This window comes from Copidosoma floridanum, unplaced genomic scaffold (assembly GCF_036245765.1).
Source record: "Copidosoma floridanum isolate Cflo_tuat_1 unplaced genomic scaffold, Cflo_Japanese_pri ptg000030l, whole genome shotgun sequence".
Classification (NCBI taxonomy): Eukaryota; Metazoa; Arthropoda; class Insecta; order Hymenoptera; family Encyrtidae; genus Copidosoma; species Copidosoma floridanum.
The window spans coordinates 26,959,181-26,985,371 of NW_028321907.1; the positions used below are offsets into that span (position 1 = coordinate 26,959,181).

Below are 26,191 nucleotides of genomic sequence, written 5' to 3' on the forward strand. Positions count from 1 at the left end.
TGGCTCTATCTGGTCTAACAACATTTTTAGAGCCATTTTTCAGAAGGACCTTTTTTAAGTTTATTTGACGGTTTTTAAGAAGTTTGCATACGATCGTCTTAAAAATTTGTTAGGGTTGTAAAGAACCACAAAACCCATGTTCTGTCTGAATTTGAAGTTCAAATGTTAATTTCAATGCCAGTTATGAACCATCTAAAAGCAGAGCGAAATTGGCTTATTTTTATAATTTGCGCAAAAACGGCAAGGCCAATTAAGGCCTACCAGGGCTAATTTTGATGGTCTTGACATTGCGTACCTTTTCCATTAAGAACATTTTTTTGTCCGAATTTCAGCTTTTCCAGTAGAAGCGAAAAACCTGTTTTAGCCATTTTTACCATTTTTTTGGACCTGTTGCTGATATTTTTTTTCGTCCAAAAGAGGTTACATTTGATGTCGGTCTTAAGATTTATACAAATAAATTTTTTTGTCCCAGTGTGAATGTCTTTTACATAGGGGTAGTTTTCATCTTGTTTGCTCATACCAGTTGCAATAAAAGCAAGTATGTTTTTTTCTATTTAAATCTCGGCCCTAAAGACCAAAGAAGTAATTAAACACTGATTTTTATAACATAAAGGGCAAAAAAAGTCTATAACTATAACATGCAACTACCACTGTAACTATAACTTATGGTTGGTAAAAAGCTCTTTGAAAAAATATTAAAACAAAATTAATTTTTTTTCGCTATGTTGTGATTATTTAAATAGTTTTAACGTATATAATCAATGGAACCAAAAATTTTAAACTCTTTCAGCTTAAAAGGAGTTATTTAAGACTGATAAATGTTCAACTTCAAGTTTTTAATGATAAACAGCTTAATGTATAATGACAATCTGCTTCCAGGAGGATTCGAGAAACACAAAAGTTGCCAACAAAAAAAGATGGATACACGATCCTAACAGTGAGTGGAAATTTTTTGCTTTTGCCTATTAGAAGTAAAAATGATGGTAGAGTAATTAATAAACTCATAGCTTGATGCTCTATCGCTATTATTTTGCATGTACTCTTTAAAGTATTTATTGTAATTTGTGAAATTTTCACCCATAAAACAATTGGGTGGTTATTGATATTTAACATATCAAATCAAAAAATTCTGTGAGCGATTTTGAGTTGATATCTCAGAATTTGCTAAGAATTAAATTACATACTTCCTACCATCTGCTGAGTTAACTCATAAATTTTTAGCTAAAAATATCAAGTACAGCCATAGTTATGGACTATTCCGTGAATTATGCGTTGTTTTCAAAATTTTTTATCATAGCTCTAATAATACTAGAAAATTTTTTTTAAACCGTTTGCCAACGTAAAATTTCTTGCTCTTTCCACTGGCGATGTCTATTTTGTCCCATCTGTATAAGTACTGTGAAAAAAATTAATGTTATTGAAAAAAATCGATTTTTCAGTGTTATCCCATCAAGTCAGATGAAATCTGACTTCACCATTAGAAAGAACGAAAAATTTTACGTAAAAAACAATTATACAAAATAAGGATTTGCATCAGGACTTTGAAATTAAATTTCAAACGTTGAAAAACGTGGTATTTAAGTTCTTTTATCGTAACTAATTTTTTACTGAACAACAACTATTCAGCATTAATATTTTACATTTATCTAAAGCATTATTTTTGAAATACATTTTTTTCAAGAATTGTACACTTTATAATCCATTATAAAACTTAAAAATAAAACTTATTCATTTTTTAAAGAAAAAAAAATTTTCTAAACATTTTAAAAACAAACTGCGTTCTTTCGGTAGTACTCTTTACTGGTTGCAGGTGGCTCTCTTGCTTCTTGGTTATTTGTTCTGCAGACTCATAGCAAACGTCACTGTGTAGGTACTGTGACATACTATTCTAATGTTTACTTCTACCTAAATTCTTAATTCCGCATTGAAAAAAGCGCTATTTTATTAAAAAATAAGTGTTATCTTAAAAAATTACTCTGACATTATGCATTCTCGTAAAAGGTGTCTTAATTCATTTCGAAAATCAGCTCGTTAGCACATTTATCTTTAGTTAACCTTTATTAGATTTATTACATGCAATTGTTAAAACAAGGAACTTAATGTATGTTAGACGATCCAAGTGAGGCTGATTTGAGAAAAGTAACTGATGATGTGAGAATTCAGTTTCCTGAATTGTTAGGTAATAGTTCTATATGCTCGGCTTGTCAAAGAGAATCTGAAGTTCAATCTATCAAGAGCGAAGCCTCAGATAGTCAATCACAAAAAACGTCAACTGAAATCAAACTCTCTTAAGTCAATCTTCCTATGAATGCTTGACGCAATCAATGGAAAATGTTTTGAATATGTCTCCAGTACAAAAATATTAGTAAGCTCCGTGATCATAACAAATAAAATTGTCATTCCTCGAGGTCGTAATGTAAGTACTCGATTGCGCGCTAATTTAGACGTTATAAAGTGATAAATATTTCAAGTAAAAAAAGAAGGCACTTGTAAATTACTCGCCCTCTTGTCATCAAATTACACAATGTACTTTACTTACAAATAATTATAAAAATCTTGCAGATGTGATCAAAAATCTTACGTCAAAAGAAAGTACGGAAAAGTCATAATAGAAGTGAGAAGAAAATTTTTTTTTAATTTTGATGTTGACCCCAAATCAGAAAACGATGAAATAGTAGAGAACTTTGATGAAATTGTTAAAAATATAAAAGATCTTATCAAATCAGAAACTGACCTGTTAATATATAATATTAATGCAAATAATCGATGTATTCAAATCTCGTAGTTTTTAAAATTTTAATATTTTATTTTATTGTCACTTTTAGAAAAAGAATCAATTTGTTATTAAGTATTTTGCCAAAAAAAATGAGGTGAACCAAAGATTAGGGAAATTTTTCAAGTGGGACCAAGTTTCATTCGAAATAAGAAAGTAACTACTATTTGAAAAATTTAAAGCAGAATACCCTGATCCCAAAATTGGTTTAACATCATTCACTTTTTCAAGACCTCAACATTGCGTACTAGCTGGAAGTAGTGGCACACATACAGTGTGTGTTTGCACGTATCATCAAAATGTTAAATTGATGTTGGACGGTAAGAACTTTTCATAAATTTGTTTTAAGAATAAAAAATTACTTTAACAATGAAATATTAAAATAGATTACCATTTTAAAATTCTTATATTATTTAAAAAGTAATGAATTAACAATTCGTGCTCCAATTAAAAAAAAAAAAATTAAGGGTTTTATTTATTTTTCATAAATTATTATTTTTAGGAAGTAAATTATTCTCTTCGCTCAAAAATAACGAATGGATTATTAATGCAGATGATAAGAAATCGCTATACTAACAGTTGCTCTTGAAACTGGTGTGCATTGATCCGACAGAAGAGTGTTTTTCTCGAAAATTAAAAAACTACCCACCAATCAACGATTTAAGATAACGATTACAGCAAGTTTTCGATGGATCATCAATGACAATAAAAATTTTGGTGTATTGAAAAGCGATGTACACTACTAAAAGTAATATGCAATATTGAAGACTCTATATAGAACTTAATTGAACGTTTGGAAAAATTGGTGCCTCATGACTTTGTTTCGAAATCACAAAGTACATTTTACATTGAACTGAAAAATAACTTTGAAGAAAACGAGTTTCTTAATGTGCTTGATTTTTTCAAAAAATATGCGTTCATTTGTCAAGAAGCAGCTCAAGCTTTTCACTGAAAAAAATTAGTGCACAATATTTCCAGTAATTATATACTACAAACAAAATGGTAAACTGAAAAATATTAGCATGGTTTTCCTGTCAGATTGTCTCACACATAATACAGTTGCTGTCTACATGTTTCAAACAAAAATACTTAATCAGTTTTTTAAAGAGTACATTCACAAGGATTGATAAGTTTTTGATTTTTTTCTGATGGTGCTCCACAACAGTTCAAAAATAAGAATGCTTTTAAAAATCCATCATTGCATCATGAAGACATCGGTATCCATGCAGAATGGCACTTTTTTGCTACTTCTCACGGAAAAGGGTCATGCGATTGATTAGGAGCAACATTCAAGTGTAATATATGAAGAGCTAGTTTAAGAAATCAAACTATTTTGAACACTCTCTCCTTATATAAGTGGGCTAAAAATACGATGAAAAATGTTGAAAATGTGTTTGTGCCACAAGACGAGTACTTGACTTTCTCTAATTTTCACGAAACAAGATTCTTAAATCTAAAGACTATTAAAGGTACTTTAAGTTATCTTGCGTTTATACCCTGCGAAAACAATAAAAATCTTATTGTTAAAACAATTTCAAACTCAAATCAAAGTAACAAAATTGTAATCTAAATAAAAAAGCTCTTATTTCTGATTATCAAAATCTAATTATAAATATTACCCTTTCATGTGTAATTTTGGTCACATAATGGATTATAAGAGGTAAGAAAAAACAGCCTTTTATCTAAATGTATAATAATAATGCTGAATGGTTGTTGTTCGGTAAAAAATTAGTTTCGATAAAAAAGCTTAAATACATTTCCAACGTTTGAAATTTGAATTTGTCACCCAAATCTTATTGCTAATCCCTACTTTTAATTACTATTTTTCACGTAATATTTCCCGCTCTTCCGAAAATGAACTCAGATTTTAGCTAACTTGATGGGATAACACTGAAAAATCGATTTTTTTCTATAACATCAATTTTTTCACAGTACTTATACAGATGGGACAAAATAGACATCGCCATTGGAAAAAGCAAGAAATTTTACGTTGGCAAACGGTTTAAAAAAAAATTTTCTAGTATTATTAGAGCTATGATGAAAGATTTTGAAACAAGCGCATTATTTGCAGAACAGTCCATAACTATGGCTGTACTTGATATTTTTGGCTAAAAATTTATGAGTTAACTCAGCAGATGGTAGAAAGTATGTGGTTCAATTTTGAGCAAATTCTGAGTTATTGACTAAATATCGCTCACGTAGTTTTTTGATTTTACCCACATACATTTAACTTAGAGCTAATTTTTATACTGACGATTCAGTAAATTTTTAATCGATAGGTATAAGCATACTTTGTTAATAACGCGATATAAATGAAATGAAAATTGAAAAAATACATCGTTTGAGCCAATTTTTTAATAATCTGTGTTGCAGTAAGATTTTGTAGTGGTTTGTTTGTCTCAAGTTGAGACTTACAATAATCATGTAGGCTTACGCAGCACTTCGTATATCGGAACTGTGGTAATTTTTGAGCTATTTTGAGCATAAAGTGTGTTATTCTTTGTTAGGTTTGTTTACTTATAATGCATAAAGCAAAGTTCCATAAGACGTTGCAATCACTAACCACGAAAAATTAATAGCAATAGCATGAAATAAGATTAAAGGGATGCGAAAAATACTAACCTTGCTCTTAGTAGGATTTTCTGGATGGCATCTAAGTTAAATCAAAGCCATCTGCAATTGACGTCAGTAAGTCTGGTGATAATATTCCCAAGCAAAATACCATGGTAGCAAATACGTTTACCATAGTCGATATATTAAAATTACCTTTAGTGTTTACATAAGGCAATCTGCTGTTTTTTTTTAATTGTGCATAATATTAGGATATTTCTTATAATTTAAAATACTTTTTTTATTTTTTCAATCAAGCCTGAAGAGGTCGATGCCTTGGTTGACAAAACGTTGCTATAAAAACAAGAGTGTTTTTTCTATTTAAACCTTTTTCCAAAAGACAAAGAAAATAATAACATACTAATTTCTTTATGTGAAAAACGCTTTGGAAAAATATTAGAATAAACATAATCTTTTTTTAATTTTCCTTTTTTTTTACTGTTTATTAAGAAAGAACTTGAAAACAGTATAACTATTTGTATTGTGTCCCTACTATCAAGGCCCTTGATTCGCAATACTTAGTAGCGTATGTAATTTCAATCTCTCCTTTAATGAAGTTTCGTTTGGAATTATTTTAAGTGCAATAAATCGATATACGTATCTTTTATTTGGAAGAAAACTTATTAATCTAGGAAGAATTGAAGGATAGTAGTGAGCACAAATGAAATATAGAACGCGTTGATGATAATCTTATTAATACATAAAGCAAAGTCGCGAAAACTGTTGCAATCGTTAACCGTAAAAACTACTCAACCGATCTTGCTGGAATTTTACACACTGATGCTTGACACTTTCTAGATTTTTTTCTTATGGTTTTTATTCTGAAGAAGTTAATAACAATAGCAATAAATACATTGTTATTAAATACAGAGCACATTGTTGTATACCACAGTCGTGCACGGCAGTGCATCAAGAATGAAGTTGAGAATCGTACAGCTGGGTATCCTAACTACTGACTACACTCTTCTCCACTGGATAAGTGACTTAGGGGATACGGGGCTTACGTAACATAGTCAAAATAAATGCTTGTAAGAAACTTTAGGTAGCAGTTAAAAAAAAAGACTAGTATATAGACTAATCACCCTTACTGAGTAATTCATTGGTGAAGAAATCCTTTGTTGTAGCATTATTCGGTTTTACAAGTTACAAAAAAAAAGGTAGAAAAATAGTTCGGTCTGCTCACCTAGTGGGCCTACTTGTTCACAGGTCGAGGCATACTTAGCCCAGATATAAACGTCCATTTTTTTATTCAGAAAATTTTTTTGACATAGTAATGAGACAATGACCAAGATAATAAACATGATCGTAAAAGAAATCAAATGCAACGTATATCCAAAAACTTATTCTTTGAATTGTAATACTGATAATATTGAATAGATACACATTTTATTTTTTTTGCAAATATTGTAATGAAACGAGCATAGTAACATATGATAATACCTTATAATGAATATTTATGTTATTTATCATTCGATTAACAATTTTAAGAAAACTTACAGAATTTCTTATCACTGTAAATTTGACAAGCATTAAAATGCAAGCATTATAACATATCTATCTTTACAATGACTCTTGACTCATAAATAAGTAAAACAATGTGCTAACATGTAAGAAAAATGAAACAATAACACTTTATTATTTCGCAAGGGAGATGGACGGACAGTGTTATCTAAAATTATTAAAAAACGCATATTTTCGGTATAAGATCCTTACTCCATTCTTTCATGTTACCTTTCTTGTTGAACAAAATCTGGTAAAAAAACTTTACGACAACTACGTACACTAAAAATAACAGATACTTGACACTGTTTACTTTTTACATAACTTAGTAGAAAAGGTTAGAAATCATCATCTACTGTGATGAATTTGCGCACTGAGCTACAGAGCACGAGCGCCGTCTTCTCCATCAGTTCAAATGCTTAACATTAAAATTTTTTTGTATAAATGACTATAACTTTTAATTGCACAAAAAAGATATGTTTATATATAAATATCGGACATTCCACGTCAACCGGGACACCTAAATGGCCAAAATTCAACGCAATCTTGAAAATTCGTTTTAAACTTAAATTGTTCGTATAATCATAGGCTTTTAAAAGTTATCTGGTCTTTTAAGAAATTTAAAATGGTGGATCCAATAGGGTGGCCTGATTCCGACAAGTTAGAGGATTTAATTTTTTTAAAATACTATCATGTACTAATAATAACATTTAGCAAGAATTGTCTCTTGCAAATTTCTATTTGATTTCGCCGTTTACGAGAAAAAAAAAATAATGAATATTTACAAATTTATACAATTTGATAAAAACGCATGTTTTGGTCCTATATAGAAATAGATAGCCTAACTGGAGAAGTTTGCAAAATACGTTGGTGTTTAAGGTCGCCGACTACGAATCCAAGTCAGGTGTACATAAATTTAAAATGGTGGATCCTAAATGGCGTTGAAAAGGATAGGAAACTCCTAATAATTAACTTAGGTTATTAGTTAACAGTCATGTTTATTATTCAATGCTTAATAAATTTTAACATTATTTAATACAATAATAGCAATGTAACTCAAAGTTTCTGTGACTTAAACTCAAATAGCAGTTTTTTTACTATAAATAGTTTTTATGTCTAAAATCTTATTTAAAATATTACATTGTTGTAACGACTCCTAATATTGCAAAATTCTTCTTGGATCCTGAGCGGTTGAAAATCTCATAATTTTCTATTTTATATTAGGAATCACAATAAATACATTAGCTGTAGATATTCCTGATACAGCAGGAGCTTTAGAAAACCTTCTAGTCAGATGTTTTAGCGTCTTTTCATGATGCTGTGGGCTTTAGAAAATCTTCTAGTCAGATGTTTTAGCGTCCTTTCATGATTTTGTGGGCTGTAGTAAAAAAACTGTATGTTCTTAAACTTTTCTGTTGCCTAATCGAGTAGGCTTTTTGGTGTCAACATTGCTTTAGCCCAATCAGCTTGGAGACTAGCACGGGACGCTTCTCGTTTGAAGACAGCTCCTATGCCATCACACGCACCCTTACCGTGTGCAGTAGCGTAACAATGCCATTCAGCTATTGCACTAAAATCCTCCTCATGGCTGATGAGGCTACTTATTTGATACTTTTTTTTGTAGTGCTGCTCAGCCCCGTCGCTGACATATATTATTTTATTGGCTTGAGGGCAAAATTCTTCAATTTCTGGAATTACCAATTGCTGCATTATGTACACTGCAGTAGTGTCATGTGTTAAGCAGTCAGATAATAAGATAAAACTTTTGTGCTGCAGCACTCCTTTTTCTTCATAATATACAACAGCGGCATGTACAGTGCATTGTGCATTATTGGAATGAAATCCCTGTGCTGCATCTTGGGCAACAAATGCATAATTTTCTGAAAAGTCCGTGTGTACTAAGACTTCCTCCTCTTTTAAATTATTTTTTAAGTCTGACATGAATTAAGAACACGCTTTGGAAATGAAATGATGGGGTAAAAGAGTTTTTAGTCTTGTAGATAAATCATCAACGAAATTATCGACTGGAAGATATTCTTTTTTGAGAGTACAATGGTCGGTTGTTTGCTAAGTTGAAAAAATAACCTCCAAGATGCCATTTTCCCTCAGAATATTATGAATGAAATCCAAAAACTTTTGAATATCTGTGTAGTTTTTACAATCGCCCAAATAACAAGATGCCGATGGATTGTCACACAGAACAATCTTGAACGAGTCTGTAAAAGATGTTATTTTAATTTCATGATTCAGAGTTAATTTGGGTAAATTTGAAGCATCGATCATTGACTTAAGGTTTTGGTGTAGTATGCAAACACATACACTATGTGTACCGTTGGCACCAGCCAATACACACCATTTCGGTCGGAGATCTGCAAATTTACCTAAGCAAATGGGAAATGTAGGGTTTTGTTTTTTAAATTGACTATGAAGGACCTTTATATTACATAACAATAATCTTTTCTGCATTTCAATCTTAGCATTGTCAATTGTTACAGAAACATAGTCTTTTTTAATGTGCATTATTCAACTATTTAAATCATTTTTCTAAGACTCTACAACTCGTTTTACAGTATTATCAGGTAAGAATTTTCAAGTTTTCATCTGAGAAAATGCTAGCACTCCATTAAGTTTTCACAGCTCTTCTGCTCTTACAACACTTCACCAAAAATTACAAAACTCTTCCGCAGTGTCACATTTACTCCAGCAACTTGGTGCTATAGTCAAAATTGTTATTCACAGAGAATCGTTTGCAGATAAACTTGAAAACTTGCCTTTAAGATTTTGTAACGTATTTTCTAGAGCAGCCTCTCTTGATATACGTATTTTTTTTTTTTTTTTTTTTGTGAAAGCGTTTCATCATCTGAATCTCCCGATACTAAACACAAAGAATCGGGTACTGGATCAGCTGAACTAACTAGCTCATCAGTCTCATTCACTGAATGTTGACTTACCAAAAACAACTGTCTACAATTTTTACATACTCTAGCTGTGGGAGGGATACCTGGGAATGCTGCTTGCATACTTTTAGAAATACATCTTAGTACTTTGCCTATGTGACCTGGGCTATTATAAAGATTAACACATCTATGAGTATACATCTTTTTTTGAAATGTGGATATACTGATAACAATATATTACATGTTACAAGCACTACAGTAATAAAAATAGAAAAAATATTATTAACTTGACAAGCAGCTCTTGAAAACAGCAAAAAATTTTCTAATAGATTTTCACAAAAATGGAACAAAAGATGTTGTCTTGTTAATATATAAAATAACGTATTACTGTATTTAGCTCTTAAGCTACTTCAAATTTCAATCTACTCATCAATAAATTAATTTAATTTAATTTCTCAAAATTCATTATTATCCTTATTATGAACGAAACATATTTTTATTGACGTATTCTCTAATTAAATTAATTTTCGTATTCTTCAGTGTATGACTATTTTTGTACGATACATATTGCATGCATCATATGTGCAGTTTCAATCTAATCAGTCAGCGCGAGATTTTGAGTAACACGATTATACCTATTAGCATGGTGTCAGTTTAGGTATGTGGTTGATTGAAAAAAAATTATTTCATTAAATATTTAAAAAAGTAACTTACATAAAAAAAAACTTCTGGTTCCGGTAATCCATTTGAAGTAGAAATGTTCTCTTGATACTTTTTTGTAAAATGCCTGGTACTACAACAGACTTACCAGACTTATCAGATTCAAGTATTATAAGTCTACCAGACCTCCGGTATTTTTAAAATTCACGGGACGCACGCGTCCGCACGCTCTTATATGGGAGCGGCCTACTAAAGGAGATTTAGCAAGGTTGTTAAACATATCTTAATGGACTTGATTGGATCGTCTTAAACATCTTATCTTGCTAAGATACGATTGCACTATAGCCTAGGATGTTAAATGACCTAACCTTTTTATCTGACCCTAAAATTCAACCAACCTTTACGATTAGATATTTTTTTTTGTTCATAAATCTAACCTCTGTACCAAGTATAATACAGAGATTGGACTCTTGAACAAAAAAATACTTCTGACCGTAAGGATAGGTTAAATATCACGATCAGATATAAAGGTCAGGTCATTTAGAAGAGCTTACAATATCTTCTAAGGGAATAACGTTTAGGGCTTTATCTTTATCGTACGTTTATCCCAGCTATGGGCATATAATAAGGGCAAGGGTATATTCGTAAGTGAAATCATAGATTTGACACTACTTTAAATGTAAACCTTGTTGAAAAATCCAACATAAAATAATACAAGTGAAATATTCGTCAATTTCCTATATATTCCACTTGGAATCTGAATAGCACATTCACAGTGTGGATATTATGGTACCTTTACATGCAATATAATATAAAAATATGTCAAATTCTATTGCATGATGCTGAAATTTATCACATACGTCTATTGAGGAAAAAAATAGCGGTTTACTGATAAGTTAAGTTATTTTTAGGACTTTCCTATCCTTTCAACGCCATTTAGGATCCATCATTTTAAATTTATGTACACCTGACCTTGGATTCGTAGTCGGCGACCTTAAACCCCAACGTATTTTGCAAACTTCTCCAGTTAGGCTATCTGTTTCTATATAGGACCAAAACATGCGTTTTTATCAAGTTGGACATATTTGTAAATATTCATAATTTTTTTCTCGAAAACGGCGAAATCAAATAGAAATTTTGCAAGAGACGATTCTTAATAAATGTTATTGTTAGTGTATGATAGTATTTTTTAAAAATAAAATCCTCTAACTTTTCGGAATTAGGCCACCATATTAGATCCACCATTTTGAATTTCTTAAAAGACCAGATAACTTTTGAAAGTCTATGATAATACAAACAATTTAAGCCCCAAACGAATTTTCAAGATTGCGTTGAACTTTGGCCATTCAGGTGTCCTGGTTGACGTGGAATGTCTGATATATATATGAATTAATAGTTAAGACTTATCACTTTCCAATGGGCACAATGTAGAAATGATTCTGATGTTTTTTCATGTTTTCACAGACTTGTCAAAAATGATGCCACTTCGCAACTTAAAAGTCAAGATTATAAGGTTATTGTTTTCTCTCATTTATGTTTTTGTTGAGTGGCCCCTTTCAACCACTTAGTTCAATAAACCTAGCCTTTACCCCTGTGGGGTCTCATCCTGAATCACGAAAATTAACAAGTACCACAAATAAAAAGCGTCCTGAACGCCAACATCTCCGGCGTGATACTAGGAGACATCTAGGCAGAGCACAATTTGCTCTAATAATTTGGGGTTTTGTGGTCGTACTTATAACTGACCTGGTACTACTAGAGCACATTATTTTACAGCAAAAAGTCAGAAAAAACAACCCTCAAAAGTTTAGGCATCTACATCTGCTGAAAATTTCATTAGCCTCCTTCTCATTGGTTCGTCCCAACGATATATCCACATAGGAGGTATTCTCCAGGCCCACTTCTTCTACCAACGGTGAACAAGTGGTCATCTGGGGAACAACCTGAAGATTATATATTCTTTATCCAGCAGCGTATCTCCCTTTAGCACGGTCTTCGTACGCAGAGACTTCGAGGGTAAGAATGAAGCTACCTGCAGCCTGCTCCTTATCACCGAGAATAATAATAAGGAATGATTGGAAGTATCAATACTGGCCCTTTTCAGAACTATTTTTAGTATTTACGTGCCCTGATTCACCATTAATCTCATCGGTTTTATTTAGGGCCATCTAACATTTAACTAACTTTCCAACAAATATATTTCTACTACTATTCCCGGCAACGATTTTTCTACTAAAAGACTGTATGAAGCCAGCCACTGTTAAATCAAGTCAGTTATTTAATAGTAGACGTCCTGATCGAAGTTGTTTGTCACGAGGCTAAGAACTCCGGCCATCGACAAGCCTACATTACCCTCTTGACTCTTAGCATTCAATCAGGAATCACCGATCCTCTCCAAGGTCTGCACTGGGCGAACCTGACAGTGAAGCTATAAACGAAAAATAAACTTTATAAAAGGGGACAGTTTGTAACAGGCAAGTATCACAAACCAATATTCCTACCTTAAATCACCAAACAACTGAGCTTTGCAAAAAAATAAGGTGCTTTAAACATCAACATCTCTAGCGTAACACCAGGAGACGTTGAGAAAGAGCTCTAGAACTAGCTCCAACGCTTCAGATGTTGCAGTTTTCCTTCCAATCATTCTGGTGCTACAACGGTGGGTCAGAAAAGATCTCCAATAGGTATTCAGGCTGTCACGTTCCCTAAAAACTTCAGTCCAGAAAAAGTTTACTTCACTGCTCCTTTTTAGGGCCATTGGACATTGAACTACCTTGCCAACAAATATATTACAACTCAAGAAAGTTGAATTAAAATAACCTTGAGGGCTCACAATAGTTTTGACTATGCCTATAGCTACAAGAGGGCTAATTGTAAGGAAATCTTCAAACGCTTTAAATGTATACAATTTCAGGCGTCCAGAAACTGATATTACATTTATCGAAATTGAAACAGCAACATCACAATCGACAAATAAAGAATCCATCAAGTGAGAGATCAGCTTTCCATCATAAACTTGACAGTAGTCACTTAAATCTTTCAGATTTTTCGACAGGTATAATAATATGTATTTGTATTCATTATAACAATTGAAAAGATTTTGCTCTAGGAGTTTGTTGCTCTGGTAATAAAGTTGTCAGATAAAAAAAAAACAATTTTGTAACTGAATATTTTTTGTTAGTTTTAAATCTTTACAGTTTTAACAAATAGCCCTTTTCATTTATTATAACAAAAGAAAGTGCAAATCGGCGGGCTTTTAGGGCCAACATTTATTTAATGGCATAAGGAGCTCATAGTACTTTTCTACATCACGATAATTATTTCAAGCTTTACAGCTTATCATATGACTAAATAAACTGCATGGATTAGGAATAAAAATATTTTTAATGAAACGTTCTTTGGTACAGAGAAGTATCAAGAATTGATGTTAAAGTTTTAACTGAAAATGTTTTATATTACGTGTCAACACACTACAGTGAACCATTTAGTGAGTTTTAAGCGAAACTGAAACAAGGGGACTGCTGGTATATCTATATTTATCTGCAACATTTCGTTTGGTTATCACAATTTTTATAAGGCCAGCTCAAATTGACTAGCATAAAAATTAATAAGATTAAAAATTATTAACCACTAAAAAATCGACTATATTAATTAATGAACATAACATATAATGTAGACGCAACACGCAAAGATGACTGACGCAGAACATTTATCGAGTTTGGGAAAGCAGCTTAAAAATTGACGAATAAACATTTGTATAAGTGACATAACAGTCTTTCACAATGAGTCTTACATTGATTACCTAAATATCTTAGCTATTGAAATAGGGGCAATGATATGTATTTGCACTTATTGTGGCCCTAAAAAATAGAGGTAAGGTTCCCCAACCTAAGAGAGGTAATCCCAACATAAATAACATAAATACTCTTTGAAAGATAACCCTACTAATTTGAATTAAAAAATTAAAATTTAAGAGTTAACTCATAAGTATTTTTTACTCAGCTTCGTATTTGTCATTCAGGTTACAGTTGTTTTATCTTCTTAATGTGAAACGTTTTGTACTGTATTGTATCAAAAGTATTAAAATAAAAATGCATGTCAATTTTGAAGTTATAAAGTTATCGTGTGATTTGTACGATAATTTATCATTTCCTAGAGATGATGTTCAACAAAAATAAACAATAAAATAAATTTAGAGTATCAGCAAGCATTAGCAAAGAATAGCCGTAATGTTCTTTTTATTTTTTACAGTAATTAAATTTATTTTTTGCAACAGCTGTTAAACTATTTTTTAGATTTGTATGATACCTAAGTACTTAAATTATTATTACTAAGGCAAGGAATTGCCAGAAAAAAGTACCCCAATTATTTTAAACTTTTGTATGATAATTAAATCAATTCCTAGTCAAGCAAGCGGTAGAAATCAGTATAAGAAGCTGATTGAATGTATTATTAAAGAATCGTGGAGCTACATATTGCCAACGCTTGCTTAACTGAGAATTAATACTACTAATGAATAAAACTGATAGACAGTAAGGCGTTAGAAAACTTACAGCCAGTGCTTTCTTGTTGAAAAGTTTATTCGATTATTTCACAGATTGATAAAAACAATTGGTCTAATCATCGCTAACACTAATTGGCGTTGGAGTTACTGTAGATATTCACAATGTAGGGTGAGTTGATGGAGAGAACTGTGATGGGTTATAGTGTACACGTTAAGAAATAAGTTACAATATTTAAACATTGGAATTTACGTTAGATTTAATTATACAATTAACATATGGTGAGTAACGCTCTACTATATTTGAATGAACAACAATGGATGCAACGCACAAAAAGTTATTCTTATTTCATAGTTGGTAAATACGCGAACATATAAAAAGCCAGCTGTGGACTTAAAGCAAGTAGTACCTGTCAAACAAAGATAAAATGTTATATAAATTGTACGGACGCAATGAATGTACGAATACTTTTATTTGACGGAGAGCATTAGGCCAGGTCGTGCACAGCAGCTGTAGGTACACGGAAGATAATATACATACTGAAAATCAATGTTGATAGCGGTGACATCGAGAATCTTGGAGTATGAACTGTATACACAGGTTGTCTCGAAATTTGTTTAAAATTTTAGTTTCTGTCTCTAAAGTGTTCTAGTTACTCATCATAGCATAAAACATTCTACTCATTTCCAACAATATTCTTATAGAGTGTTTGACTGACATGTGAACGGTCGTGGCACATTTCTTGTAAACATAAACTTTACTGCCTTGTTTTTGCAACGTTGGAGTAGTAGCAACAATTAATTCCTCTGGATCTTGATACAACCCTAGAGGACACCGCACAAACCCCGTGTGTTTGTGCAGGGTCCTTTCTATAAAGTTTTAAACTTTTAAACTCGCTCATATAATTTTCAAGTGGGTTGCTCAGTTTCTTCAAAGTTTTATTTTATTTTAAGAGTAGCCTCATATTACTTACGACATTCTCTGAATTACTTGTCAAACTCTTAGAAGATGAGGGTTGCGTACAAATATTTACTAAAATTTTCTATTATCGTTAGTACGACTTGAACATCATCTCTAGAAAATGATGAATTATTGTACAAATCACACGATAACTTTATAACTTCAAGATTGCCATCCATTTTTATTTTAACACTTTTGATACAATAAAGTACAAAATGTTTCACATTAAGGAGATAAAACAACTATGACTTATATGACACATACGAAGCTGAGTAAAAACGACTAATAAGTTAACTCTTAAATTTTTATTTATTGAATTCTACCGATAACTTTACTAATTACAAATTAATTTTTCATTTTTATATTTATGAACATAATACTGCATGGAAGACCAAATATGCCCACAACTGTGTGGGTAGTCAATGTTCAAGAAAAAAAGTAATTTTAAACAAAAATCAACTGCTTCGAGCGCACCTGTATAATCGTATGTCACCTCACTTAAAATAACATGATAACACGTTACAAAGCCAACATTACTACAATATACTACGTAAGGCACTACCTTAGGCTGGAACCTGTAGCCAACTGAAGCATTAAAATAATTTCTGTTCTAAAATAAACTATTCAGATGTTTGTGGCTCCAAAAAAAAACAGAAAATGAAAATCTTAAACAATTGTTCATCATGAGCAGACATTGTTAAACTATATGATTATGCCATCATACCATTTTAAATCGAATATAAGTTTAATTTTTTTAATAATCAATTTTTACTTTTAACTATGCATTTGTTGACAAGGTTATTCAATACTATACACACTGGTGTTAAAGTTCATTTTGGTTATGCGGTGTAAGCACTTTAATTTTTCTAACGTGCTTTCAGTACTTTTGCACAGCCTAAAAAATTTATATATAATAGTACGGCCTTACATAAAATCAATCGAGCGTAGTACATCAATATTTACTGTTAGTAAAATGTGTGAAAATAATTTCTTATAATTAATTTGAAGAGGATTGTGATAGCTTCAAAAGTAAACATGAATAAAATATCATATGAACTAATTCTTTGGCAAGAAACTTTATTGAAACGGTTTTTTTTTTGAGGAAGACAATACAAAAAATTCTTTCGTAACGACATAACACGCAACAGCAGAAAAATCTATTATTTGTACTTCATGTTATACTTGAAGCTTAAAGTAAATGAAACATGCCAGATATATAACTAGTATGTGAGCGATGTATGATCTTGTGATTTCTGTTTGCGAGAGTTTCCACGGAATTTTCGTTCTCTCTTTTGGAGAGTGCTTTATTAAGCTTGGCAATAATAGTGGAGCAATTTCGGGAAAAGACACACTTGTTTCACCTTTTTCTTGATCTTTTGTAATTGTCACTACGGGACCTACAAATTACATGGTTTCAAGTAAGTATATTAGCAAGAATCGTTGTACAAATTATTAAACAACTACATTTACTTGAACAACTTTAATCTGTTAAAAGATACCGTTTGTGAATATCGCTTAGCAGCGTATAGTCCGTTTTAACAACATAACTCTTTTCTGATGCGGAACTTTGTTCGCCCATGGCAGTTTTTTTTTTAACAGGCGATTTTTTTGCGTTAGGACCACATTTATTTGTTGCATAAGTAACTAGTCACATACCAAAATATTAAAAATCAGGTTTTTTCTCTCCACATTTTAGATCGGATTCTACTTCAACCTACGAACTAAAACCTATTGTAGAAACGATACACATAGTTAGAAATATATTTAAAAGAACTTGTGATAAATTAGTGGTTGGAAGTGGCCCTGTGCTACATCAACGACGATTGGAACATAATGTGTGCCCGTAGAAATCTATATTACACTACGTACGTTATTTACGTATTAATTCTTTTTTTTTGTAAATCATGCAGCAGTACAAAAGTTAACTGAAATCCTGGGCTTTCAATCTTATGAATAACAGAATTTATCACGACTGAATTGGAATATTCAGTGGTAAGTACAATGAAAAAATGAATACATAAATAGAAAAAAAAGTAAACAAACATTGTTACCGATTCCGGCGCAAGAGACGTAGTCAATATTTTTAACTCATTTATAAAATCTGCTGTTTTCTGGTAAATATAGTTCTTACCATGACGTAATAAAAATGTTTCTTGCCACTTCTCGATTATAAAATCATGATCTGCGTCACAGTCACTTATATCACTAATTTGGAAAATTAATATATCGGTTTTTTCCCCCACTTCTGTGGAAAATAATAAAAAGTACTATATTGCTTACACACAGACTGAAAAATAAGAGAAGGAAAGGCTATAAAAAAAAACTAAATACTCATCAAAGTGTAACCGTTATGAGTTATATTTTTTAAGATAAGCCTCGTGCAACATTACATGCCCTGCACAAATTGTGTGTTGTAACGGTATGCCAAAAATTCAAATTAATTGCTTGAGTATACGGGTGGGAGCTTATAACAAAGACAGTTACACATTTAGGAAGCTTTTGCTTATTATAAAAAAAATTCTAATCTCTGCATATTGAATTTTTCAGAATTGTTTACCATAACATCTTACTACATTGAAATTCTACATTTTTTCTGTTTTTTGTTTGAATTACATTTTTTTAAGCTCGTTTGATTATGTGAAAATTCTCGTGCGGTCATCAGTTAATATTATGCGAAGCAAACAACGCGGAAAAATCAAGATATTACAAGTCATACAAAATTAAACAGAACTCGAACTAGAACCGTTATTGCACATAATTTAGTTGTTGGAATCTAATAATTTTTACAACAAAAACTCTTACACATATTTAAACTGTCCAAATTGTAGTTGAATGATGAATATATAACTCATAAAATTAATATGAACACGAATATTTTGTCTACGTACAAGAAACTTACTCTAGATCATTTATGCAATTACCTGCTTTTGTTATTTACAAGGTAGGATTTTTCTGTGCCGAATGTCTGAGATCAATAATACCAACGGTGTGTCCGAGAAATGTTCAAAATTTCTAGTACTTTGTTAAAAGATCTCCGTTTTAAATTAATCGAATTTTTTCCCTCCTCCCTCCTCAATATTGCGTCCTGCCTTAAAGTACAAGGTAGTTTTTTTGGTAGGAAGAACCTTAACAATTTCTTTTGCAATGCGGTTGAATGTTGTGCTACTTATTCTACAATAAAATTTGTTTGCATAAGATACCTGAGCAGTTATAGAAAATATTGCAATACACAAAAATTGTCTGCATATAAAAATAAATAAATAAATAAAATATTTATCGCTTTACTCTTCATCAGATTGTGGCACCAAGCATTAAAGTAATTTTGAAGAACTTATGATAAATTTGATAAGAAATAGGACAATGGGAAGCAAGCTGTAGTACAAAAAACCAACCTACCATAATTGGCTGGTTTTATGTTAACTTTATAGGATTAAGAAGGATAAAGCGCGTGTGCCGTATCACGTGAAGGGCTCCCAAGCGGAACATAGTATGTCCACAATAAAAAGAAGTTTTTTTTGTTTTAGTCACTATGATTGGTAAAAAAAAAAACAAAATCAAATAATGACTAATCTAAATTTCAAGGTCTTAATTTGAAAAAATTCTATTCTCTTTTTAATCAGTTCTCAGAGTTTCATTTTCGAATTTTCTCGCTCCTCGCGAGTTTGGACCAATTACAAAACAAATCAAAAGGCTAGGGTCACGTGACAATTAATCTTTTAAGATAGGGAAGTCATTCTATCCTCCTTAGACAAAGGTTGTCTTGCACTACAAAATAATTTTTTTATTAACGATGCTTTTTGAAGTTATACTTCTGTAGGCGCATTATGTGCGAGGGTATATAAACAATTTCCGATTTTTACTTTTAGGAAAAGTGTGACAGAAGTAGATTTTGCTTGATTCTCCCCCTTCACCTTGACCCCCATGACGTACTTCCAATTACCTCTACACCACATGATGCCACATGACATCACCACGCCACACATTTTGAATTTTTATAAATTTTATTTCTTATTCTTTTAACCAATTAAATTTTATTTCTTATTCTTTAAACCAATTAAGAAAAAAAAAAAAACGAAAAAAAACAGTTTTCAAAGAGACTGGAACCTCCGACCATTTGCGCCCAGTAGCAATTTCTCACACCTCCAATTTTTCAAAATCATTGAGATGAAGTCGTCCACCATAATTCTCGGTAACAGCTATCTTGCGAATAAACAATCCAAAATTTATTCCATTAACAAAAACAACAACAAGGACACGTGATAAGTCAACAATCCGTTATATATACCTTTTCACATGCATACGACGAAGTGAATACGTAGCACACCAAGATTTCCGACGTAAGCTCTACTGCGCATCTGAATTGCGCATGTACGAAAAATTTTACCACGAGATTTGTTAAATTTTTCATAGTTCCAAGATCGGGAAGTACTATTATTTTAAATCCAGTTTCGCTCTGAGGCGGCGCTGACATCGGGATTCTTGGTGTATTCAGAGCATACTTTAAGGTTACCGGTGAATTTGGTTTACACTTCAAGATTCTGGATATCACCACTATCAACGTCAGATTTTGGTATGTATAAATAATTGCAAAATACTTAAAAGTTCTTTATTAATTAATTTTTGAAAGTAACAACTAGAAAAGTTATTACAAACTTCATGGTCAGTTTACTGACATTTTGTTTCGGTAAAAATATTATATTTAATGTTAGTCATGACAAAAAATAATTAAAAAAAATATCTTAGTAAATTTGGACGCATTGCCAGAAAAAATTTTATTTTGCAAGTAAATTAACTGCTAATATGTCAGTCAATTTAGCACTTTCTTTCCATACGCACTTCATTGCATTAATCGTAGGAAAACACAAATTCAAGAAAAATTGCTCCAGCTCACTCTGAAGCCAGATACAAGAAATTGCTATTTTTGCAAAAATAGGGTAATAATAAAATTTCTTGCTGCAAAAAAATTAGTGTATTATCTTTATGTATTTTTGTATCATACTGACGTAGGTTTTTTATCCATTTCATTAAAAAAGAAGCTAAAAAAAATTGAAAAAGTCACATTGTAACAGCCCAGGCAGCTCAGCGCTCTTATTTGTACCCCTCTATTGCGACTAGGTGACCAACCAGTTACAGTGCACATGGGTCAAAAAAACTCAGGCTACGGCAGGTGTTTAATTTTGAATAAGTTGTCTCACATAATTATACAGTAACAAACATAGTAGTAAACATTAAACATGCCCAATTAACAAATTAGATACGAAAAGTTATATATATATATACATACACATATGTATATATATATATAACTTTATATATATATATATTTTTATATACATATTCAAATTCTTGTGCACAATAAATTTTAGCGATTTTCGATACATTAAAGTTTTGATTTTTTTATGATCTGCTTTTGCAGCAACTACCGTCTGTCTATAAACTTTGGTGTTACAACAGCATCAGTTTCGTCATACATTCTGTGCGGTATTATGTCCAGGGTTGAAGATATTTACGATAAATCGTCGTATAATGTAGTCTTCTTCATCAATTGAATTTCAGTGTGCTTGGTAGCAGAGAAATTCTTCCCTTAACAGTATTTACACATTTTCGTGCAAGTCCAATGATATGGGACACTTTTTCATTGAAGTAAAATAATATTAAAGAAAATGTATGAAAAAATTTAAAAAATACAAATTTTACATTCAAGTGCCCAAGGCATTAAAAGAATAAGAATCTCTATTTTCGGGGTACCAACTTGTTCCTATGATACAATAAAGGTATCCTTGGTAAAGATTTGTTAGATAAAAATATTCAATGTTTAATACTATCTTTTACTGTATGACTATGTAAAACAACTTATAGAAATGCAAACGCCAGCCGTAGTCCGTGTTTTGACAAATCTGATTGGCAGAGTTGGTTTCAAGATATCAAAAAGTGGTTCCCCCACTACTTTTCTGTCTAAAAAAATGGTAAGGAGACTGCTTTTCAGTCGTGGGTGCGTGACAGCACACAGCGTCGTATGCTATGACCGCGGTTCTCAAATACTAGTCATATATGACGTACCTACACATACATGTGTGTATACATGTACCAGCCAGTGCTCCGATATCGAACTGAGAACTCGCGCACACTTGTGCGCAGGAGGTCTCTCATTGGCCGAGTACTTGCGCGTCGTTCCATCACTTCACACTGAGAAACTGACGTAGCAGCAACTGCTATAAAGTGTGGTTGGTACTGCTATACTCACATGGTAGTGGCAGTTTAGTTGCGCGTACTAGAAACTCTGGCAGCTACTACCAGAGTATGTTTAGTGGTGACAGCCAGACTACGCAAAGTACAAATTGCCAAAACATGAAAGCAGCGCTGACTACAGAGTATTGTTACAACTACTGTATAATCATACGAGTAGTGTAACAGTTTTTTCGTAAGTACGAGAAGCACTTGATATTTGCAGAGTATCAATTATTTAAACTTTTATTATTTGTTAAGAAGAAGTGTTTTCACATACTTGTTTTGATAATTGTATTTATTTACAAAAATAAAAGAAATTTTAAAATCTGTACTCAGTACAAACAAAATTTGTTTTCTCTTTTTGTACTAAAGTGCTTTCTTGAATGTTTAGATTCTATCTAGATTAATTTCAATAAATGTTTTGACTTTATTGTGAAAATAAAACACAAGAATCGCCTTTAGCAACATGTTTACCTATTAAACTTGTTTAGAGGTTAGAAGGACATCTTATTAGAAACAAAAACACTCACTGTATTGCACAAGAACAAAGTTACTTATATATGAAAGTATATTGTAACATACTGGTATTGTCAGTATAAGCATCGCCACGATGTACATGATGTACTTTCATGCGATACTCTGTACTCTCCGTATATATGTATAGTAAGCGATGCTTTTATGTTTTGGCAATGTGTACTTTGCGTAGTCTGGCTGTCGCCACTATACAGACTCTGGTAGTAGCTGCCAGAGTTTCAGGTACGCGCAACTAAACTGCCACTACCATGTGAGTATAGCAGTACCAACCACACTTTATAGCAGACGCTGCTACGTCAGTTTCTCAGTGCAAACTTACAGACCCTGTGCGCAAAGCCTGAAAACATCAACCCAAGTACTTGAAACTCAATAATCTGGCGCGCTTACTGCCAGCGTGCTTGGTTTTTAAAATAAATTATCACTCGGGCAGCTTAATCCAATGACCTAGCGTGCTTACTGCCAGCGCGCTAGCTTATTACAATAAATAATAACTCGAGCAGCAAAACTCAATGACTCAGCACGCTTACTGCCAGAGCGCTTGGTTTTTTAACTAAATTATTAACTTGGGCAGCTTAACCCAGTGACTTTAAATAAACTAGCGCGCTGGCAGTAAGCGTGCCGGGTCATTGAGTTTTGCTGCCTGAGTTAATAATTTATTTAAAAAACCAACCGTGCTAGCAGTAGACGCGCTGGGTCATTGGGTTAAACTGCTCGAGTCATTATTTATTTAAATAAGTAAGCGCGTTGGCAGTAAGCGCGCTGGATCATTGTGTTTCAAGTGCTTGGGTTGATGGTTTTCAGGCTTTGCGCGCTGGGTCTTTAAGTTTAAAGTGTTTGAACGACGCCCAAGTTATTAAGCTATTAAGTAAATAAACTCTGTCTTTGTGAGCGAGTGGTAGCGATAAAGAGCCCTGCGATTTATTGATTTATTCAATAAATATATTATTTTCTTGGTGAGCAAGCTACGACAACGAGTAGTTCAACTTTTTGTAAGAATATTTAATAAATACAAAACTCTTTTGTCGAGCAAGTATCAACGATAAATAGCCTTGCTATTAATTAATTTGTTTATTTAAAATTCATTTTTCTGGCAAGCAAGCAGAGGACATAAAAAGCTGAGCTATCAAATTGTTTCTTTCGTTACTTAATTTTTTCTTAGGCAAATGGCGATGATAAATAGCCCTGCTTTTCAATTATTTAGTATACGAATACATGATTTTTTTGACCAACAAGTGACTCTAACGAGTTGCTCAGCTTTTGAGAAGATCGCTTAATAAATAAATTATTTCATTGATGAGCAAGTGGTGGCGGTAAATATTCCTGCTCATTATAGTTTGTTTCATGAATAAACTCTTTTTTTGGCAAGCAAGTGGTGGTGGCTGAAAATGACCCTGTTATTTATTAATTTCGTTAGTAAACAAACAATTGTTTTGGGAAGCACGCAGTGGCAATAAAAGCTAGCTAATTATTATTTTATTTGGTAACTTGACTTTTTCTTTGGTGAATCGCTGCGATAAATATCCCTGCTATTTTTTAATTTTTTTCTAGTAAATAAATTATGTCTTTGGCGAGCAAGCATTAGCTTTTAGTTGCCTTGCTATTTTTTGATTCTTTATTTTAATAAATAAATTTTTTTTCTTGGTGAGTCAGTGACTCTAAGAAATAGCTCAGCTTTTTCGTAAATCATATAATAAATACATTATTTCTTTAGCGAGCAAGTGGTGACAATAAGTACCTTAACTATTTATAAGTTTATTTGAAAAATTAATTTTTTTTTTTTGGCACGTGACCAAAGTCAAAAGGTAGCTAAGCTATTATTAAGTTCATTTACAAAATAAATTATTTTTATAGCAAGTAACCAATGGCAATGAATAGCTTAGCTATGGATAAGCTAATTTAATAAATATATTACATCTTCAGTGAGCAAGCGGCGGCTATAAGTTAATTATCTGTGTATTAACGCTTTAAATAATCTACTTTTTTTTTCGGCAAGCAAATCACAACAATAAGAGTTACAGATATTTCTTAGTTTATTCAATGATTAAAGTTTTTCTCTTTTGAGCAAGAGATGGCAATGAGTAGCTCAGCTTCTTATTAGTTATTTAATAAATTAATTACTTTTTGGTGATCAAGTGCTACGGCAATAAATCAGTCAGTATTTCTTAGTTTTTCAGATAAACTAATTATTTAGTTGGTGAGCAAGTATCAGCAATGAGTTATTCGGTAATTTAATAATTTATTCGATTTATAAATTTTTTCTTTAGCTAGCGAACTAAAGTTATAAGTGAATCAGCTTTTTATTCACTTATTTAATAAATATCAAATTTTGAAAGTTATACTTCTATAGGCGCGTTCTGCCCTACGAAGTTAATCAACGATTGCAGATTAATGACCTTGAGAGAAAGTGTAACCCGCTCCCCTTGACGCACTTTCGGTCCCCCTACACCATCCAACATCTAACATCGTCACACTACACCATCCAACATCAGTGCGCCATACCACACCACACATTTTCAATTGTACTTTTTTTTCTTTTAACCAATTTCTAAATAAATATAAAAAAAAAAAAAAAAAAAAAAACAGTTTTCAAAGAAGTTTTATGACGTGTGCTTCTTTGTCCCTACAGCGACTTACCGTTGGAGAGGAAATACCGTGATAATTTACTTTCGTACGTCTCTACTCGATGATTCGCGCTCTCGACTCTCCCTTCACTGGATCTATCTGAAAAGGGGATTTGCGTCTGGGTCAAATGAACGACATACAGTGACTTTGACTTTACTTCACGTATTTATTATAATAACTACAACACCTCTCTTTGGTCCCAATTACACTTCCGTAATCCCTCGATCGCAACCACGACGCCAGTGGTGCGTTCAGAGAGACACGATGTTCTCTTACGCACACCCACACACACGCACTCTTATACTCTCTTTCTTTACCACACGACTCTCGGTTGGGGCCAGGCCTCCTCAATGCGGCTGGCTGTACGTGCACACACACACCTTCACTTGGCCTGATCTCTAGCCCACGGAGTAGGTCACCATCGCGGCCCGTAAAAGCCACGGTGACCTCCCCCTAGAGGTGCCTCCGGCGTTTGCTTCCCATCTATGCTCCCAACTGTACCCTCTCTCTTCTCTCTCTCTCACTCTCACTCGGTTCCTGTCCCTCCTCCACACACTTGTCCGACGCGTCCGTCCTCACGTCTCGACGGAGGCCCAACCGTGGCACGCAAAAATCACTGCTCCACACCCCGATTCTTCCGCTCCTGTTCTCGCGTCTATCGCTATAGCCTACAATCTCACCCGCGTCCCCACGTAACCTACACACTGTACCTTGGCGGATCCCGTGCTTCCTTGCGGTAAGACCAGTCCACCATGAGCGTTGAGGGTCGCAGTCCAGGAAGTCAACGCTACGTGATACCTGGGCCTCTCTCGCCTACTGTCTGGTACACTTTTCTCCTCGGGTTTGGCTCGGGTCGTCACGGAAGGACGCTTCGTCTCAAGATGGCCGCCGTTCAGGGTTGGATA

The 26,191-nt window shown here is 32.7% G+C and overlaps 1 protein-coding gene across 1 annotated transcript in view; it reads left to right on the top strand.

Moving 5' to 3' along the window:
* The window catches only part of Cow (Proteoglycan Cow), a 912,191-nt gene that overhangs the window by 156,104 nt on the left and 729,896 nt on the right, over positions 1–26,191 (top strand). Inside the window, exon 2 of the mRNA XM_089596981.1 lies at positions 880–937. Coding sequence (XP_089453107.1) covers positions 880–937 — 58 coding nt within the window. The remainder of the gene's footprint in view (positions 1–879; positions 938–26,191) is intronic.